At 49.6% G+C, this 20,475-nt stretch overlaps 6 protein-coding genes across 6 annotated transcripts; 3 read left to right on the forward strand and 3 right to left on the reverse strand.

Annotated features, from left to right (window-relative positions):
• The first annotated feature begins 1,587 nt into the window (after positions 1-1,587).
• F5B22DRAFT_454541 (eukaryotic porin/Tom40) lies at positions 1,588-3,543 on the forward strand. The gene is made up of 6 exons (XM_047971995.1): positions 1,588-1,944; positions 2,081-2,203; positions 2,329-2,359; positions 2,564-3,066; positions 3,135-3,254; positions 3,316-3,543. Exons 1-6 carry the CDS (start codon positions 1,900-1,902, stop codon positions 3,343-3,345), a joined length of 852 nt encoding a protein of 283 aa, XP_047826514.1. The 5' UTR covers positions 1,588-1,899; the 3' UTR covers positions 3,346-3,543.
• On the reverse strand, positions 3,416-5,062 carry F5B22DRAFT_454572 (DnaJ-domain-containing protein). The gene is made up of 2 exons (XM_047971996.1): positions 4,509-5,062; positions 3,416-4,441 (listed from the first exon to the last, which is right to left on the reverse strand). Exons 1-2 carry the CDS (start codon positions 4,793-4,795, stop codon positions 3,742-3,744), a joined length of 987 nt encoding a protein of 328 aa, XP_047826515.1. The 5' UTR covers positions 4,796-5,062; the 3' UTR covers positions 3,416-3,741.
• A 5-nt stretch (positions 5,063-5,067) lies between these two features.
• Positions 5,068-9,494, forward strand: F5B22DRAFT_624291 (uncharacterized protein). The gene is made up of 3 exons (XM_047976115.1): positions 5,068-7,373; positions 7,448-7,948; positions 8,008-9,494. The coding sequence occupies exons 1-3, from the start codon at positions 5,537-5,539 to the stop codon at positions 9,000-9,002; spliced, it is 3,333 nt and encodes a 1,110-aa protein (XP_047826516.1). The 5' UTR covers positions 5,068-5,536; the 3' UTR covers positions 9,003-9,494.
• A 659-nt stretch (positions 9,495-10,153) lies between these two features.
• F5B22DRAFT_454619 (uncharacterized protein) lies at positions 10,154-12,086 on the reverse strand. The gene is made up of 3 exons (XM_047971997.1): positions 11,601-12,086; positions 10,852-11,526; positions 10,154-10,789 (listed from the first exon to the last, which is right to left on the reverse strand). Exons 1-3 carry the CDS (start codon positions 11,961-11,963, stop codon positions 10,310-10,312), a joined length of 1,518 nt encoding a protein of 505 aa, XP_047826517.1. The 5' UTR covers positions 11,964-12,086; the 3' UTR covers positions 10,154-10,309.
• A 3,167-nt stretch (positions 12,087-15,253) lies between these two features.
• On the forward strand, positions 15,254-17,905 carry F5B22DRAFT_624302 (uncharacterized protein). Its single transcript, XM_047976116.1, has 3 exons — positions 15,254-16,525; positions 16,581-16,929; positions 17,047-17,905. The coding sequence occupies exons 1-3, from the start codon at positions 15,705-15,707 to the stop codon at positions 17,368-17,370; spliced, it is 1,494 nt and encodes a 497-aa protein (XP_047826518.1). The 5' UTR covers positions 15,254-15,704; the 3' UTR covers positions 17,371-17,905.
• On the reverse strand, positions 17,634-20,080 carry F5B22DRAFT_624306 (CDC50 family protein). Its single transcript, XM_047976117.1, has 5 exons — positions 19,524-20,080; positions 18,670-19,456; positions 18,109-18,617; positions 18,046-18,048; positions 17,634-17,651 (listed from the first exon to the last, which is right to left on the reverse strand). The coding sequence occupies exons 1-3, from the start codon at positions 19,728-19,730 to the stop codon at positions 18,337-18,339; spliced, it is 1,275 nt and encodes a 424-aa protein (XP_047826519.1). The 5' UTR covers positions 19,731-20,080; the 3' UTR covers positions 17,634-17,651; positions 18,046-18,048; positions 18,109-18,336.
• Between the last annotated feature and the right edge of the window lie 395 nt (positions 20,081-20,475).

A 20,475-nucleotide genomic window follows, 5' to 3' on the forward strand; every position in this document is an offset into this window, starting at 1 on the left:
GCGCAAGGTGTAGCATCGTGGTGAGAGTCTCACATATGTGTACATAGTAACTGAGTATCGTGGTGGGGTGGAGGAGTGGGGGAGGGGCGTTGAAGTGGTGGGGGATCCCAGCCTCAATGACGAGAAATATTTCATCATGCATGAATATCCTTCGCAGATAATTTTCTTGCATCGTGGGCTTAATTGACCTTGATGAGTGGCAGATCAGCTGCATGTTGTGTTGTCAAGACAGGTCAGGCGTCACCGCGTCTCTCGCCCTTCGTCCTAAAGTCTCAATTCCCGTAATAACAGCCAAGGAAAGCGATAGGCCTCAAACATTGCTGAGATTTTGAAGATGAACTATGGACTTCCCTTTCGAAGAATCTATTCTCCATGGTCTAAGCATCTAGTCCACCTAGGTACCTTAATCAACATGCAAGCTTCCAATCTACAAGTTGGAGGGCCCTCCGCGGTGACTCTTGACCTCGAAGCACCTCGCTCTTGTTTGATGGCGGTATGTTTGGACCAACATGATAACAGCAAAAACGTTCCTTGGAGCCCGACTATGGGCCGGTCCCGGTTTCGGTAGGCCTGCCGACCTAACTGCGGCACAATGGAGCCCGAGCCGACCTATGACTTGGGCATCTACGCCCGGCGCCCTTGTGTCCGCACCCGGAAGCGTCCTTGCGAATGCCTCTGATGGATAGAACTATGACTCAACTTTGAGATGAATGGCCCGCTCTAAAGGATGTGGACTATTCCATCATGCGCATGAAATCTAAGGGGCTTTACTTATGCAAGGCTAGGAAGCGCATCGTACACTAATCTTCCAACCATACGTATGTAGTATAAGTATGAGAGTTAATAACAAGTGATCCACCAACTCCGAAGCTTGGGTGCTTCGACTGGATAGCGGTTACGAATGCGCTTCTTGTCACAGTAAGTTCTCCAGGTGTCGTACGTCTTCAAGAACTAACATTGGTAGGTTTCAACAACTACAACGACAGTTGTTCATGAAGAGCCACAAGATGATGATGGACTAGGTAGGGGCTACATACAGACTATAGTAACACTTTTCCCCTCCTCCCCCACCATTGCCCAATGTGAGGACGGACGTGTCTTTTGTATGCGTTACCAAGGAGTGTGTTGGCACTTTCATGGTGTCTCTATTGGGTATCTACGTTGGAGACATGGGAGGCTTATCTAATGCTCACAATTACATAGTTACATGTAAGTAAAGGCCTTGACAAATGAAGCAATGCGGGATGATGGGCACAAGATATGCATTAACCGATTAGGGCTCGATTGGGCTAGCCCTGAAGTGGTAAAGTGAAGTCCGTATCCATATAAGTACAGACAAGGTTCTTGCGTAGTCTCCACTGTACAGAGAGGAACGAATTGCGTGCATTACTCGCCGAGTCACCAAGGTGGGTAGGTGAGGGACACTAGGCACAAACGAGGACAAGTACTTTTTAGATACTTTCAAGGTACTTCTCCTGCATCAGCATGCCGTGGTTGCCCCGGCACTGCCCGGGCAAACGCGACCTTGTGGCAGTCCCAATTGGCGTGATTGGTTGGCTTGCCTGGAGAAGCTGAAAACCAACCAGAACAGTCCGGCTGCGACAAAAAAACAAATTTCCACCTCACCGGCACACTGTCGTGAACAACTAGCGCTGTCCGTTGCCCGCTACCTATCCACTGTCCACTGTGTCCGCTGTCTGCTGTGCGCTGTGTTGGCTTCCAAGGTTCTATCTAGCTGCTGCCACTGTTCCCTCTTTTATCCCCAGTCCCAACCAAACCTCCAACCTCGTCAACATCGCAATCAATTCTCCCCCCCGCCTCTCAACTCCCCAACCCTCTCTCTACGTCTATCTTCCTGCGCCTTTGGTCGTCAATCGCCAAAAACACACATTGCCCATCATGTCTGTCCCGGCTTTCGCTGATATCTCCAAGTCCGCCAACGACGTATGTCTCCCTCGAGCTGAATCTGACTCAATAACCCCTCCAATATCCAGCTATTGCGCAATCTTCCTGCCAATGCTCGAATTTCCCTCACACCACACAATTGATGAATGCCGTAACTAACCTTTTCTCCCGATAGTTGCTGAACAAGGACTTCTACCACCTCTCTGCTGGCACCATTGAGGTCAAGAGCAACACCCCCAACAATGTTGCTTTCAAGGTCACCGGCAAGAGCAGCCACGAGAAGGCCACTAGCGGTGCTGTATGTCCTCCCGAGTCCTCTCTCCAACCCGAGTCCGTTCTCCGCGGCATCTCTAGCATATAGACTTCCCCGCTCGATTGGGCGTTTCCAAGAACGCTGGCTAATGATGGAGTTGTGGAATATAGCTCGAGGGCAAATACTCAGACAAGTCGCTCGGTAACACATCCTCCACTTCTTCTACGAACCCTAAAAAGCTTCGAAAAGTTTCGAGGCAAACAAAGCCGGTGCTCGTGGGCGCAACCGGTCCAATTGCGTTAATTCGCCGCAGTCGCAAATATAACCACGGCCTCGATTTGTTCTTGATCTTCGACAAGCAAATTCAACTACTGTTCAGGTTACTAATTCGGAATCCTGCCATAGGCCTCACTTTGACCCAGACGTGGAACACAGCCAACGCTCTCGACACCAAGATCGAGCTTGCCGATTCTTTGGCCAAGGGCCTCAAGGCTGAGACCGTCTTCTCATTCCTCCCCGCCAGCAACAACACTGGTGCCAAGCTCAACCTTACCTTCAAGCAGTCCGCCTTCCACGGCCGTGCCTTTTTCGACCTCCTAAAGGGCCCCACTGCCAACGTTGATGCCGTTATCGGCCACGAGGGTTTCCTCGCTGGTGCCTCGGCTGGCTACGACGTCCAGAAGGCTGCCGTCACCGGCTACAGCGCCGCCGTCGGCTACGTTGCTCCCCAATACAGCGCTGCCATCACCGCCACCGACAACTTGAGCGTCTTTGCTGCCAGCTACTACCACAAGGTCAACAGCCAGGTCGAGGCCTCTGCCAAGGCTGTCTGGAACTCCAAGAGCGGCAACACTGTCGGCCTCGAGGTCGCCAGCAAGTACCGCCTCGACCCTCTCTCCTTCGCCAAGGTTTGTTTTGCTTGCATGCAGTAGCAGTCACTAGCCAACGAGTCCATCGTATTAACCAATTCAAACAGGCCAAGATCAACGACCGTGGTGTTGCTGCCGTTTCCTACAACGTCCTCCTCCGCCCCGGTGTCACCGTTGGCATTGGTGCCTCTTTCGATACCCAGAAGATTGACCAGGCTACCCACAAGGTTTGTTCCCATTATTTGCTTCATATAAGAAAAGCTCCACGCTAACATGGGTATCAAACAGGTTGGTACTAGCTTCACCTTCGAGAGCTAAATGATTTAAAAAGAAAAAACGGATAGACGACAGTGATTTAGGGGTTTTATTCTTAGATAGGATGAAGACCCCGGGGAATAAAAAAATCACTAATACCCCCTTTTGCCCACCGTGTATCTTATATAAACCAGGCAGGTCTCGTTGTATTCCTATCAGCGACCTCTCTTGATTGTAGACTAGAACGGAGCAATAACGAAGATTACAATGCCTTGCGCAATGCTGCCTCTGTCTGTCTGTCCTAGTGAAAATTTGTCTATACATGTACAAGCCAATCTCGTCTGACCGAATTGAATGTACGGAGTATCTTCTAGAAATTGTGATATATACTCAGGTCTAATTAATAAGCAGCTATATCCCCGGTAATTAAAGAAGACTCGCACGCGTGTACCTAGTGGTTTAAACTTTACCCGTGCTGCTTTTCCTCTCCTTCGGACTGCCGCTCCTCGCATTATTCCAAATCCGACTGATGAATACAGGACCGAGCATACTAAACAGCAACACGCCGCCGATGACGAAGAACATGCCCAGCGCGCCCCTCTCGGGCCCGTCATCAACGGGTATCCCCTGACGACGCTCGGCGGCCGCCCAGCGCGCCTCCCGGCGCCGGTCGCTGTGCCGGCCCGTGCGCTCGTGTCCCTCCTTGTCGAAGTGCGGGACCGAATCCCGGTGGCCGAAGGGGTCTTGGCCGGGACCCATGCCGCCCATCGTGCCTCTGCCTGCCTGACTGGGATTCGACGATCCCTGCGCGAAAGAGGAAGAGCCTGTGCTCTCCTCGTGCGCTGCGCGCCGCTTCGCGGACTGCGAACCCCATCCCCCTGAGCGGAAGAACGAAGGCGGCGGACCGGTGAAGGACCCACGGCGTTTACTCAGGCCCGAGGCCGGACGGCCTCCTGCGGGATTTGTGGACGAGTACGAGCCGTGGTGCGGGGGCGGAGAAGAGAGGTTCATGTGCTCGCGGTCGTATTTCGAACGTTTGCTGGGCGACGACAGGATCGAGTAGGCTTCGCTTATGCGCATGAAGCGCTTCGCGGCTGATCGTCTGTCGGATGCGGATTGGAGGTCTGGGTGGTGGGTTTTGGAGAGGGTGTAGAAGGATCTGGGATTGGTTAGTTTGTTTGTTTTGGTCAAAGGGGCTTTTTGCGATTCATTGGGGGTCATCGTACTTTTTGATTTCGGCCGGGGTCGCTGTCGGCGCTACTTTCAGCGTCTCGTAGTGGTCGCGCGCATTGTCGATCGCGGCGTCGGGACGAGTCGCTGTGGCGTGAAAGGGGCGGCGTACGGGCTGCGCCCTGATGAGGCCGTTTCGGTCTTCTCGCTGGGGAAGAAGGATTGTGCTTCCTGCGCTTGTGCAGAATAACACGGGGTTAGGGAGCGGATAGAGGAAGGCGAGGCATTGGCGCTGGATGGGAGCTGGAGCTGCCAGGAGGGACACAGCTGAGCGAGGGGACATGCCTCATCCCGGATCTTGCCGCATTGAATGATGGTCTCTTTCTGTTCGTGGGGAGAGCGGTTAAAGAGAGTAGTGGCTCGGGGAGCTCGGTGTTGGTAGGTAGCTGAGATTCATTCATATCGGATTTCCTATGACAACCTGTTGCAGTGACGACATCGATTGAGTGATCTAGGGTCTGCGCTTTTCATACTATATCTGTTATGTGCATAACAACTATTGTATTTATTAAGCGGTATATAGCAGGTAGGTAAGGATGATTCCCGTGATCATGCATGTTCATCAGATCAATCTTCTGTATTAGTACCTACTGTACAATATATGATATGACTACCTACTAGTATGCCCTTCTGTTGCACCAAAGGCAAAATGAAGCTCAATATTATCATCAGCTCAACATGTAGTCTGCTAGTCCTGGCCACCCTCTCTGTCTACGCTGTCAACCTTACCTAGGTAAGGCGTCCAACATGCACGTAGCCGTCTCAGCTTCGCCTTGCCACAGGCATCCTGCGTGGCTGGCAAGGCGACAGAATAGCACGGACACAGAAGCCAAGCTGAGTGCTTACGCAGCCCCGTGAGGGGTTTATACACAGCTGGAAAGCGCAGTTGATGGCCCAAGACAGCCGTGTTGTTCATGAAGTCACGAGAAGCCTTGTCCTTCAACTTGGAGCAGTCCTTGATTCGGGTTCCAAGCTCCTCAACTGTTTCCATTCAAAGGGATAATGTAAAAACTGACCTGAGAAAATGGCTAGTATCGGCAACGTGGTGGCTGCTGGGGTCTCTGCAAGAAACGAGAATACGCTAGCTCTTGCCAATGTCAACTTTGATTTTTCTCTGGTCAAGATTGATGCCCCGAAAGAGTTCCTACACCTGGGAAAGGCACTGGCCCCCTGGAGACGCAAGAATGCCGAGGAAGGGTCAACCCACCGTACTGCTCGTAAACTTGGAGCTTTATTCGAGCAAATTGCGAACCCGCCAGAAGATCTTGTCACAGCGTATGGCCGCCGGGCATCTGAAATATCACAGGCTCTTGATGCTCGCGAAGCCGGGAAACAGCTTGGCCTCTTCAGTGATCATGCTGGTGTCGATGCTACGGTTATATGGGCCGCTGCAGTCTCTGGAAAGACAGCAATCTCAATCGCTTTGCTGGCGTGCATGCTGGCACGAATATGGGACGCCCCCAAAGCCATCTCCATCTGGGATGAGCTTGTACAGAAGCGAAAAGAGCAGATTCAACAGATTTGCGATGGCTCGGAGCTGTCTCATCAAGCTCTAATGGCTGCTAGCCGCCAGGATATAACTCGAAGGGACCTGGCAGAATGGGATGCAAGCGCGCGCTCATGGCTTGACATCGCCGACAGAGTCAAGAAGACGGAACACCGGAAAATGGAAGCCGTGCTTTTGAGACTATCTCTGCCCGTTGATAATAGCACAGATGTCTTTACTAGTGTCATCACAGTCTGGAAGACAGCTATGATGGCCATGGAGAATCTGTGCAAGGGTATACCGCAACGGGTGCATAATGGCGCTGTCCTCCTTGCTATCACATCGTGGCATCTCTATCCAGATGTGGATGTCTTTGGGGGCGGAACAGTATCCGTTGTACAGAATGACGCACTGGTCTCTCCTGCTGGACGTCTAACGGTGGGGTTAGAAGATGCGGATCCAGACTCTGCAGTGAGCGTACATTGGTCTCTATCACTTGCCGGTCTACGTTTTTACGGCGATGCGGTGTTAACCACGTCCCATGTAAGGGATGCCTCCCGCATCTCCTTCGAGGAGCTAACCCTCATTTGCCTGGGTAGCCTTTTTTCTGCGTGGAAGTCCAAGCACTTTGATCCTCTCTTTGACCAAGAAAAGGGGGCAAAACTCATCGTTGCATTGTGGAAGAGCGTCGAGCGCATAGCTTCAGATGAGACCCATCTTACTCCCAAAGGTCAAGCCCGGTTCATCTTATCCTACCCAAACCATTGGTTATCCCTTCTAGCGAAGGCGGCTGCTAAGCTACTTGAAAGTAACAAGGGGGACGATACAACGGCGCGTAAGCTTGTATCGCTTGGTGCCCGCCAGGGACGTTCATTACTTCTTGGAAACATGGCGGACGATCTTCCTCCCTTTTTTGGCTTACTTGACGCCAGAAATTGGCCGCAATTTGCACTAGATGGGAAGTCAGTTCATTTACTTCGTGAGCTTGCGAGGAAGTTGAAAATCAATGAAACGAATTATAGGGCTATCATTCACCTAGGTTGTGAGAAGTGGCAAGATACTACTAAGCCCGCGTCGGCTTCTCTGGTACAGCCCTGGACAGCATCTAAACAGGATAAGTTCACGACAGTTTTCCCGTTACGAGAGCTTAGTCTAGACAAAGAAGAGGTCTACGAGAAACATGTGTGTTGGATATCAGCTTCATCTAATCTATCTGGGCATGACTTTTCAAACAGTGAATTGAGGTCGTTTGAACTCGAAAAGATCATCAGGCGGGACTCCGTTGTTCGCTGTGCACGCTCGATCTGGGAATTCGAAATCAAGAATGCCGTAAGGCTCTTCGAGAATGCGGTAAAACTATTCGTCCCTGATGGAGGTAAGTCTTTGGATTCTGCACATTTCTTGGTAATCGAATAAGCCCTCTTGTACTAAATAACTTACGATAAAAAGTCGATGAGCTACACCGTTTGCTCGGTAATGAGTCGAAAGGGCTCTATATCTGCCCCAAAAATATCCGTGAGAAAATACCAAAGACGTCGAAACCGAAGCGACCTCGAAAGCCAGTGGACGCATCACATATGCCAACAAATATGACGTTCGACGATGTGATATCGCTGATTGAATCCGACCTGCTTAACTCAGGACTTTTAGTTCTCTATGTCTCGTACTCAGAAAGTCCCCCTAAGGCTGAATCGCAGAAGAATGATCTTAAAGTAGACGAAGATATACCACCATGGATGTTTAAAATTGGCAGTCCCTCCAGCCCGTATGGTGTTACAAACCCGGAGCAAAACACTTCAAATTTGGTAATAGACGGGACTCTCGGGTTGGAAGAACGTGCTAGAAGCGACTTTGAACCCTCAGACAACGGCGAAGCAGACGATAGCGGAAGCGATATAGATGAGCGCTTGAAAGAAGCCTCGAAAGAAATGGAAAGAAATGACTTATTGAGTATGCCGCGATAATTACGCCCCGCCTCATCAGCAGAATATATACTTACTGCGTTCTAGGTGCTCTACGCATTAAATCTCCGGCATTCGCTACATCCATGCACGCGCTGTCTGTAGCAGCGAACATATGGTGGTATCTACCTGACGCCACCATCTCTTTGAATATCATCAACCATAGTTTATGCTCAGCGCCCTGGGTCCCCGAATTCGTCAACTACGACAGAGCTCGTGGTAGGCTTCGCGTTTATGCTCTGTCTCATGTTGCTCATGCGAAGCCCATCGTCGATGTCGCAAGCGCATTCTCCTGCATCGTCATGTTAGAGACGGGTGGCTTGGCCATTCCGCCTGCACAGCTAAAGAACGTCTTTGCCATCTCTATCAGGAATACCATCTACGCAGCTGCCGCCCTGCTCGCCGACCCGTATACCCTTTGTCCACAGCATGAGATGCGAATGATTTACGGGAACGTTGGCCGTCCAGGTGTATCTATGATGATTCCACCTGCCAGCCCATTACTCCGAAAGCCCAAGCTCGAATCCTGGAGATTGATCAATCATGAGCCTTTCACCTACAGCCAGTGCGATAACATGTTTGGTAGAACAAGCCTACATCTAGCCTTTACGGGCTACGAACAGCCAGTGGTGACCACTGCGAAGCATGGCGCTCGGGACCTAGAAGCATGCTACCTCGAGACTGTCGTGACAGTCTTCGACGGACGCGAAAGAGTTGGCGATCTGGATATCCTCGGCGCGATCGACAATGCTGTGTTCGATATCATGCCTACGAACACTGCGTGTGCACACCCTTCCCGGCCATCACAGTGCCCCAGATGGATCGTGGTGGCTTCATGGGAAGAACTTCTGGAACTACCCAGTGGCAAAGTCTTCCTTGTCAAGGCTCATGGAAACGCGCTGTCCAGGTTAGCCACTGCTGTAGTATGTGTGCAGAAAGGCGTCGGTCGATGCTTCATACTACCCCCTGATCCGTGCTATTCTTGTGTTGGGGAGGCACTGCGAAATCAAGTCCCGGATGACTCGATAGTTTTGATTTGTTAAAGAATGGATCTCGTAGTTTACTTGGGTTGAATCGTGAGGTGTAACACTACTTGTCATCTCTTTTTGTCGGTGATCAAGTGTGAGCATTACGTACTTGAACTATTCTAACTTGTCACTCATTAATCATTGGTTTTACTGCGGATCTCATCCTCATATCTAGGCCGAGATCGTATGTTCTATTTTTGAACTATGTAGATGATTCATTGCATTTGACGTTTCACTCGGAATTATGATCAACTCTATCAACTCTGACCAAAATCAGAGTCATGGTGTTGTTCAATGCCGTGACGCTTTTTATACGATCCGATCTATCTATCTATCTAGACATTTATTTGACATACCTATAATGCCTTCAACAAAATAGACGAGGCGAAGACTAGATGTCGAGAACTTATTAATGCCACATTGAAGGCGCAATGAATGGCTTGAATGGGTTGAGTATTCAGTAACTATTTATAATACATCGATCGTCATCATCCTCGTGAGGAATACCATTATATTTTGATTTCATCAGAAATATACGTTGAATCCCTATCGTCACCTATCACTGTCTTGTTTGCTTATTGTTAGTGCACCCAAGTATACCCGGACCTGCATGTAGCAATAAGGTAACAGCCATTTTATTACCTATAACTTGCATTGCTCGCGTGCAGCACATGTACATACATACCTAAATCGCTACACTTACATACATACATGACACGTTACTCAATCCATGTACCTACGTAGCTAAACTGGCGAGAATCTAATAACCTTATATAAACCTCTGTTTACGTGATTTCAGATAGATATCTAACCTAGGTGGTAGATATCCTACAACCGAGATACACTAGGTAGGATAGAACGAGAATGAAAGCTAGTTAGACTAACTATTTAGAATGAAGAAAAATAATATATTCAATTGCATCATCACTATTGTTATGCCATGCTATACTATGCCTGGAGTGTTTACCTATTCTAATCCTAAGGGATGGGTGGCCGCCGTAAAACTCTAATATTTTTTTGCTGAGTGTTTCCCCCAAAGGTCCAGTTTGTTTTACCCGAACTCCCCATCCACCTACCCCGTTCCAAACGCCAAGATATGCCAAGTCCAAGAGCCCAACTCTTCATCAGGACGATTGAGGATAGGATCGATGAAAAAAAAAGTTGAGGATGATGAGAAATAGAGAAGCTAGCTAGCTAGCTAGCTCGTTCCGGATCGAGATGCTACTATGTCTCGTGTAATGGAACGGGTGTTATTACATGGTCGCGGGAAGGCTAGCGAGCGTCTCGCGACGTAAACGGTATATTGAGGCTGCGATACCAGCTCACAGCTCCGGGATCTTCCAGGCGGGCGTCGTGCATTCCCCCTTGGCGTCTATCCAGTCCCGGATACCCTCGATATACCATCCACTAGTCCACTTCGCCTTCGGATCCTCGTCGTCAGGCTTACGTTTGGGCTCTCCGAGCTTGAAGCTCTTGGCGGTGCAGCACACTTCGTCGTGCCATGCATATTGGAAACACTCCCGGTTAACCAGCTTCTCTTTATCCGTGGCATCTTCCTTCGATATCTCCGCCTCGCACACTTTGGCGCAGTTCTCGGGCGATTTCCATGCGTTCTTTTCGATCTCGCTCATCTCATCTGCTTTCTTCTGGCGATCGCGGAAATGGCCGTCTGCGCGCTCCTGTGCGTCGTGATCGGGGTTGATGTAGCAGACGTCGTCGGACCCGTTGTCCCAGTTTTCGCGCGACCTTCGCATCTTTGGGGCAATCAGGCTGTCGTAGAGGTCTCTTATCATCAAAATACGCTGATGGTTATGTCAGTTATAACGCCAAGGAAAGCTGTTTTCATGCCAACAGCTAAACTCACATCCGTCTTGCGCGTCTGCTCAAATTGCCACACGGTGCTGATCTCCTCGGCATTCATGTGATGCATCGTTAAAATTGGCTCGCACCAGTGGTTTTGGCCATAAGGCAGAGTGTTCGGCTTTTCACCGTTAATCATGGGCCAAGTTTGTCGAATCTTGATGCCCTCATGGTCGTTCAGCGCTAATGCCACCAACAGATCTCCACAGCACTCTTCTGTGCCCTTCTGGGTGTACTGGCTAGTGAGGTTCGTGTGTTTCTCCACCAGATGCTTCAGCGCGGCGCCACTAAGTATGTAACCGGAACCTCCGTGGGCAAAGGGTCTATTGGTGATCCAGGAGCGGCTTCCTAGGTAGATCTTTTCGCGAGGGTTGAGGCCAGACTGCTTTTTCAGCCAATGCATCATGTTGGACCAAACGACGTACGTGTCGGCTTCGGCAAAGATGTACCAGTCGCGACCGGGGCGCATCCTCCATGTTTGTTCAAGCATAGGTAAAAACTTGTACTTGTCCAGGTTCCAGGCATTTTGTCTTTCGGCGGCAGCGTCTATACACAATTTTTGAGAGACGTCACACTCCTGCTGGCGACGATACAGGTCAAAATCGGCGATTCTTTCTTTATCAGCCTCGTCAATTTCTGCAAGAGCATCGTACAGGTGGTACGGGCCAATTTGTTGTTCCTGCCTTATGGTTAGCACGCCCGGTGTCGCTCAGTCCTGGTGAACCGGGACACCACAATCGCGGGGTAATTTACCAAGTCAGAAAAGAGAAGAAACTTGGAATCGGGAAGACATGACATTGTCGTGAGCAATTGCGTCGGCAGTCGGTCATATGCCTCGGTGGCACCGGTTTTCATGACGAGGACTACGCCATCTGTGTCTGGGAAGCGAGCGCAAGGGTTGCTCGTGTTATACTGTTTATGAACCAGCTTGTCATTGCCTTGGTTGTAGAGGGTGTTGTCGTAGACGGGCCGCGAAAAATAGCTAGTAACATCGTCATAATAATCGCCGTATTCGAAGTTCCATTGCGGGCGCAAATGGACGTAGGTTGCGATGAGGGTTAGGACGGTGATGGCGCCGAAGATGCGAAAGCGCCGAGAGCTCGGCGGCGCAATCATACTCGGCAAATTATACCCACGATCCACTATCGGCTAAGCCGGGACGCAGAAAGAGGTGGTGAGGAGAGGGCCTATTCTCGGCACAGAGTCCAAGACACCAAGACAAAATGGGGGGCGAATCAAGAGGGAAGATGGCGACCAAGAACGGACAACATTAGGAAGATGTAGAGCCAAAAGATGGACAAGCAAGAATGGTAGGAGAGGGAGGGAAGATGAACAGCAGATCAGGTCAGTGGACTACCATAATCATGGTCCCGGTATGATGCAAAACAAAAAAGTTGCAGCAATGGAGAGGACGGAATTCCAGTCTACACCGAGGGGAAAACAAGGGAAGGCAAAGGGCAGGAGGTCGGCGAACATGAAAAGGGAAAAGAATTCAAAAGCATGAGTGAGGATGAAGGATTTGAAGAGCTGAAGAGCTGCCATAGGTAGTAAGTAAGAGATAAGTACGAGTGGATATTACCAATCTTCCATCCTGGTTGTACATGCTTGCTTACATGTGAGTTACATACCTACCTACCTACTTACCGGTATTTTATTTACCTACCTCGACTTGACAGACAATAGAGGACGACTTGTGGAGGTGTGCTACCGTTTTCCCTCCGACTTTGCCTCAAGGGAGTCCGTACCCTGACATTGGAGTTTTCATGCCAGGGACCAGTTGAATTCATGTTGAAGCGATTGTGATTCACTCGATTGAATTCGCGGCTATTCAAGGCTCAAGGACACCACCTAAGTACCTACCTATCTGTACCTGGTTGTGTGGACGATGGGTGTAAGGTAGGGCAACGGCGATGCCGCGATCCAATCCAATCCAATCCAAGTTGGTGCTCTGCTCTCTGTTCGTACCTGGGCAATAGCAGGCAGCGTATTATGGGAATGACGCATTGTTTGCACACATCTTTCGCACTAACGGCCGTGACGTTGCCATCCATCTTGGCTAGGCTTGGCTTGGCTGGATGGTTCGGTTATTCTGAGAACGCTATCAGAACGCTACTGCAGAACCAGGTCGCATTCGAAGAAACGAGCAGAGAACGAGGTGGCAGTTCTTACCTAATGAAGCCTAGCGACGAAAGTGTGTCAATCTGAAACAAATAGAATAAACCCCCCCCCCTGACCCCCTGGACACTTGCAGGAAAGAACCCGATTTTTCGGGAGGGCACAGCCATACTTACCTATGTACACCAGAAATGGACAGGTACTTACTGTACCTAGGTAGCCTCTACTATCCATATATGTACCTACTACCTAGGTACAGTATGTAATATGAACCTCAAAAACTCGATACTATGGACCAATGTAGCGATTCGACAAATATTAGATTGAAATACTGAATTCACAAGGGACAATTGATATGATGAGAATGTAGTACATTAGGTAGCACGTTATGTAGCACGGCAATTTCCACCTGTGCCAGGACACCTCCTTCTCAAGCTGGCCAAACACATTCGTTGTGGCAGACGGCCCGAGGTAACCATAAATTACGATCAGCCCAACATACTTACACCGAAATACCTTTATAAGATCGTAAGGCACAATGTATACTCAAGTATGATCAATTTCCATGGATGCAAAGTTAGGTACTTTGTATACATATTCGTATGCAAATTCAAGGAAGGTACCGGTATGCTAAAAACAGCTGACATGGCCTCGCGTCAATCAAATAAGCCTAGGTACCTACCGAGAGCCTGGTCGTTCCAGCGCTGGCTGGCCAGAAGCATAAACTATGGCGCAATCGGTTGGTATAAATAGGTACCTAGGCTATGTAGAGTAAGTAGCCTGGGTCGCTTAACTTGACATTTAAACCAAAGGAATCTCTTAATGTGAAACATTGTCAAAATGCTTATTTTTTTAAGTTACGGTAGGTAATTAGCACGACTGTGGCTGTCGCTGTGACTTTAATCCAGAGTCCTGTCCTATCCATGTATCTGTCTATCACACACCACCAGCGTGCTCGCTTCTTGTCTACAGATCGGTGAGAAGCAATTGTAATGTCACCTACCTACTTAGGTAGTATCTACCATATCTGTATATATAAGTAAGTAAGTACGTGTAGATATCTCGGGGAAACAACTCTCCACTATGTAGGTAAGGGGTGGAGTAGTATAGGCCGAGGGTTGTGATCTCGTATTACCGGGGCCTACAGCAGCTCATGTCGTGTATAGTACGGTAGTCAATATTGATTGATCTGATCATAATGGGATGAGCCCATTCTCCATATGGGAAAGTACAGTGCTATGTACATGCATGTTGGACGTCAGCATTCTGTAACCTGGCGAAGTGCATAGACGGGAATGCAACCCCGCGAAACTTAGCTCAGCAAATACTTATATGTATTGTAGATACGACATGGCTAGAGATGGGAGTCTGTATACCTAGGTACTCCATTGCTGGGACCTTTCTTCGCCATGTCGGGGCTTGGCCGTCGAGACCCCCTCACTCCCCCCCTCCCTGTATCTCCAATCGGGGCTGAAGCCATCACCACTACCGACCAATAAAGGGACGCAGGCTTCTAGTATGTTCACTTGCTGCTTGTGGTGTGATTGTTTCTTAAAGTGGCGGACAATTGGCCCTTAAGCATTGGTTATGCTCACCTGTCTTCTAGATTCGGAATACCTAACTGGCTCAATCCCCATCATTGGTTAATGCAACAGAGCCATAGGCAGTTGTCTAATGGCTGTCTGAATCATTCGTCTAATTCATGATATCTAGGACGCAGTAAAGGTAAATAGCAGTGCTACAAGTTGAGACAAATGCTGATGATACCTAGTAACACATATGCAGGTCTCGTTACCTATGTTTCGGGGAGTCCATCCAGCCAAGAGTGATGCACCGCTCGATACAAAGCTGGCAATGTATCAAGTGTATACGGGCAGAGACCAATTCAATTATGAATCCATCATGATCATACCTCAGGTCCCTAGATATAGGTACCTGCCACGTTGAGGTAGCGACCAATGAAGTAGATTTTCCCCACACGATTTTCCCTTGCCTCAATACCTATCTCTTGTCTTGCTCATTGTTCGATTCATGTGATTTCAAAAGGGTGATTGGAGTCTTGCTTGAGAGTATCTCGAACTAGTGGATATACTGTGCATGGGAGCGTGGGTTCAACGTAGAAATACTGGCGCTTTCCAATGGGCATTTGTACTTGCAGTAGTGCATACCTATCAACTTGATGAGTCTCAGATTCATGGAGAAGCATCAGAGTTTGAAAAGACGTTGAACTCGAGGTCATAGAATCAAGTAGATAACTCAGAATGCGCGCTGACCAAAAAGTACAGGGGCATGCGGTAGGTGATGCGGTAAGGGAAATGCGGGAGAGCTCTTGACGCGTGATTAGCGTACATGATAGCAGCTGTAGTGCCTGCGGAGAGAACCTTGGAAGCTACCTAAGCTACCTAAGCTACCTGTGCCAAGCAAGGGATCGCGTCACCTGCAACTGCCCGCCTCTCGTCGCCAATGCCTGTTGCCAATGCTTGTTGCCGCCACTCGATCTACTTGACTTCAAACAAACACGACGAGCATCACTACAGCTGACCATCACATCGCCATCTTGCCTCGTCATTCCATCTCTCAATTGCTGCGTCGGACGAGCAGACCGGCCTAATTGACCTCTTCTATCGACCATTCCACGCCCGCCCATAGTACCTACTGTGCCGCCATCCAACAAGCCAAGCTTCACTCCCATCTATTCTTATTGTAGCACCAATTGACTATCCAACGAAGTGAACATCCATCATGGCGGACTCGACTCCCGCTGACACCTCCACCCTCTCCGCCGCCCCATCTGCCATCCCATCAGCCGTCGCTTCCACCGTCGGCACACCTCAATCCATCCCTCCGATGGACCCCGAAGAGCGCGCAAAGTCTCTGAACGTGTCGCTGGCCGACATGGTCGCCAAGGCCACTGCTCTCTACCAATCCAAGAAGTATGCCGAAGCCGCTGAGATCTTCTCTACTGCTACTGAAAGACAGGCTGAACTCAATGGCGAGATGGCACCCGAGAACGCCGATGTCCTGTTCCTCTACGGTCGCTGCCTCTTCAAGGTTGGCCAGAGCAACAGCGATGTCCTTGGCGGCAAGGCCCCCGGCGAGAAGAAGAAACCAACCAGCGCCGATAAGTCCAAAGCGAAAAAGGCTCAAGCTGAACCCGCCACTACCGATGCGCCCGAGCCGGAGAAGTCCACGGCGGCTGAGGCTGCAGATGATGGCGTTGCTGCGATAGCTAAGAATGCCGGTGCTGAAGAGGAGAAGTTACCTGACGCGAAGAAGCCCTTGTTCCAATTCACTGGAGATGAGAATTTCGAGGACTCCGGTGACGAGGATGAAGCGGATGGTGAGGGCCAAGAAGAAGAGGAAGAAGATGACGATCTGGCTGTCGCATTCGAGATCCTTGAACTCTCCCGTGTTCTCTTCGAGAAGCAACTCGAGGAAGCTGCTACCACAGATGGACCTGACAAGGATGTCACTGCCGACGAAAATAAACTTGTGCGCCACATGAAAGAAAGACTCGCAGATATCCACGACCTATTAGCCGAGATCTCCCTTGAGAACGAGATGTTTGTACATTCTGGATAGGCATCGAGCGCAAGCATACTGACAGTAAAAATGTAGGTTTCCCGTGGCAATCAAAGATTGTCGCGCAAGTCTTAAATACAAGGAGGGGCTTTACACCGAAGACTCAGAGATCATTGCCGAAGCTCATTTCAAGCTATCTCTCGCTCTTGAATTCGCATCCATGACCACGACAGGCGACGACAATGCTGCGGCCGAATCCAAGACCGTTGACGAGGGCATGCGATCAGAGGCGGCCGAGGAACTAGAGAAGGCCATCAACAGCACGAAGCTCAAGCTCCAAAACAAGGAGGTGGAGCTCGCGACGTCCCACGCGCCCGAAGATAACGACGAGACAAGAAAGCAGATCACCGACGTCAAGGAGGTTATCGCGGACATGGAGCAACGGGTGAGTTTACCACTTTCCCGTCAACTCTTTGCCACCGCGATTCCCGTCTCCTGAGATGCTTTCTCTTTTTTTCCTCTTTCCTATTCATTTGTACTAATCCCAATACCAAAACATTAGCTTGTCGAGCTCCGGAAACCACCTGTCGACATGGACGCCGCCTTAGGTAAGGACAACCCACTGACCGGGCTTCTCGGCCAAGCTCTCGGAGAATCATCGGCCGAGCAGACCGCTCGCGTCGAGGAGGCGAAGAAGAATGCCAAGGACCTGTCGGGTCTCGTCCGCAAGAAGGCCAAGGAAGAACCCAAGCCCGAGCCCGAGCCCGAAGAGAGCAATGGCAAGCGAAAGGCCGAGGAGCCCGCGGATGGACAGGAAGATGCCAAAAGGGCGAAAACAGAGGAACCCGCTGCTTCTTCTTCTGCTGCTGCTGCTGCTGAAGCGTAAGAGCCCATGCTATGCTATGCTGTCTTTGGTCCCGTTGATTATTTATCATCCACAAGACTCTTGACACAACTACACAAATCACATAATCTGTACACTATAAACCACGGCTTAGTCACTAAGTACTAGCTTCATGGTCAAATTTATCTCTTTAGGGGAGAGGGAAGGGAGAAAATGGCACACGGAGAGCTGCAACTGGGTATTCGGCGCATAAGGATAGGACAGGAAAGGCAAATGCAGTTAGTCAGTTAGTTTGACTTTTGTTCGTGTTTTTTTTTTTTTTTGGATGACAAAAAGTAAAAGTAAAATATGCTTCCTATGGATATACCTATCCTGTTCGGGGGTGCGATTCAAGTCTTGATGCAAGAAATAAAATAAACTACCTATCTACCTAGGTAGGTATTTAAAAGCTGTATGTATGTTATGTTATGTGTGCTTGGTTAAAATGTTGGTTGAATTGAATAACTATTGTCTTTGTTTGCATTAGTGAGTATGGTACCGGTAGGGTGATGTATTATCTAGTACTGATGAGATGAGGTTCCTGAAAAATATTATTAAACAGATCAGTCAAGCAAATGATATATCCATATCTATAGTAGACAGATATACTAAAGTTCATACATAGTCGTGTACTATTACGACGTACTTATATAAGAAAAGTCATCTACTATCTAATGTTTTGCGTATAAGTAGTCAATCACAACGATCCCAGTAAACATCGATCACATCACACTAAGACAGTTCAGTTAATTTCTCACATTTGCTTTACTCAGTTTCTAATACAATACAGTGCAGTGATTTCGCCACATAAAGAATATAGGTTACCCAAATAGTCAAACCTTCAAAAGGAAAAAAAAGAAAGAAAGAACGCCATGCCGTTATCGTATTAAACGCCGTAAAACCCCCTAGTTTCTCCTTCTTACTTGCTTTCGCTCTTCACTCTTCACTCTCATCCTCATCCTCGCTGTCTTATAGATCCCGCGAAGTGCTCATGCCAACGCTGGGACCAGCGGGGGCCTTGCCCTTGCCCTTGGCAGCAGAGTTGCTTTCCTTGTTCCAGGAGAGAAGGGTGTGGTCGCCGAGCTTCCTGGGCCGCAGGAAGCTTCCGGCGAGGAACAAGAGGGACATGACGATGAAGAAACCCGCTAGAGCGAGCCATAGGATACCGGGGAGATCATTCTTGCCGCCGAGGGGCCCGGTAGTGGTGATTACGAGGGATTTCCGGCCTTTGTAGTCGGTCATGTTGAAGTCTGGTATTATGGCATTAGCTACGCGTTGTTGGGAGGGATAGGTCAAACTCACTATCTACGATGTCTATTTGATAATTGCCTGCGAGCAGGGTTTCGTTGCCGAAGGCCCATGGCTTGAAGAACGAGGGTAGGGCCGCGGTGCGCATCCACGAGATAAAGTGTTCGTCCTCCTTGATATTTGGTGGTGGGTGGTCCTCGTCGTATCTTCCGTTGGGGTAGCGCTTGCGCCAGTTGGGAGGTGGGATAATAAGATCGTAGTCTGGGTTTTCTAGGTTTTTGTACAGTGCCATGTCATCTTCCCAAGCAATGCCTTTCTCGTTCCATTTGTACGTGCGGGTATCGTTGTCTCCTGAGACTCCCAAGCGCACGGGACGGCCGATGGTGTCGTTGAAAAGGGAGTTGGCGATTAGGCCGCAGGGGTAGATCTGGCGGACCTTTTTCTCACCGTTTTCTTCGACTACTTCCTCAGTGGCGAGGGGAGGGCAGTCTGTGTTGTCGAGGGTCGAAGTGCTGACCGATTTGGCCAGGAGCTGGTCGGCGTTGAAGGACGCAACATAGCGGCGGTGGTTTTGGTAGAAGTTGTCGAGCTTATAATAGGCTCTCACTGGCGCACTCATGTCTTGCACGATGTTGAATTGAATACTGCAGTTTGTGAGGCTAGTGACCTCAAAGTTGTCGTAGGTATGGTTGACGTCGGTAGTCTTCTTCCACTGAGCAATTACAGTGGCGGACCCGTTGCTGTTCCGCCAGTACGAGTTGACGGTGTTTGATGGCATCGGGGTCCAGTCATTTGTCGCCTTTGCTCCGCAGTCTGTGTAATCGAGCTCGATAGAGGAGATCTGGAATCCAGGTTATTAGCAATCGGTCCGTGACCTCGCAGGCGAGGAGACATAGCGAGCTCCGTACCAAACGACTAGCATAGATCAGCAGTCCTCCAACAACAGCGGCAAAGACGCCCAGGACGAAAAAGATCCAGATGACATTTTTAGGTGTGAGGATGGGTTGCCAGGCCTTCAGTCGTTGTTGTCTAAAGGCGGTATTGGCGGGGCGTCGGCTCGTCTTCTTTTCTTCGGCAGGCGACTGCTCATGTACGGAATTCTGAGAGGAATCCATCCTGGCCCGGTCCTCGTTTGAGGATGTGAGAGCGCAACGGTGGGAAGTTCTTTGATGCCAATGACATGCGCATGCGTGTACTCGTTGGTGCTAGTGGGAGTTGGTCAAGGCAGATGGAGCATCATGTGCCAACCATGTATCGTCGCGAATCAGTCGGGAAGCTAGGAATCAGGCGAGGGCGCGGGCGCAGAGGCGACGTAGCGAGTTTGGCCGATGATTGATTGATAGACAGCTACGGCTGCCGGTTGGTCGATTGGTCGATTTGTTGACTGATGAATGAATGAATGAATAAATGGACGATGGATGCTAGACTACAGTAGTGAGTCTCTCCTTCAAAACGTCAGCCCCGTCTTTCCCGGATTTCAAATGGGTGACACGGGCACGGCAGGTGCAGCGCAATCTGATACGCTACGACCTGACACAGCCACCCATCGTCCCCACCCACCAAGTACCGTTCAAATACTGTATTTCGTACTGTATTTCATGCCGTATCAATTGTACCTACTTCTGAGGATTACATGCAGTTGCGAGGCTACCTAGAAGACAAAAGAACTACGATCAATTCATTTACACCAGCAACATCAAAGGACAGAGTCAATGTAGAATTATCAGTATGATATCCGTATGCTAATGAACGCTGTGTTAGGCGATTATATCAAGCTGGATGGGATGACTAGTGCAAAGAGAAGAGCATCGGCCTTGACCAGACGCTAGAATTTAAATGAGGGATCGAGAGTACGATGTA

Source organism: Xylaria bambusicola (assembly GCF_022495145.1).
Source record: "Xylaria bambusicola strain CBS 139988 unplaced genomic scaffold F5B22scaffold_59, whole genome shotgun sequence".
In the NCBI taxonomy this organism is placed as follows: Eukaryota; Fungi; Ascomycota; class Sordariomycetes; order Xylariales; family Xylariaceae; genus Xylaria; species Xylaria bambusicola.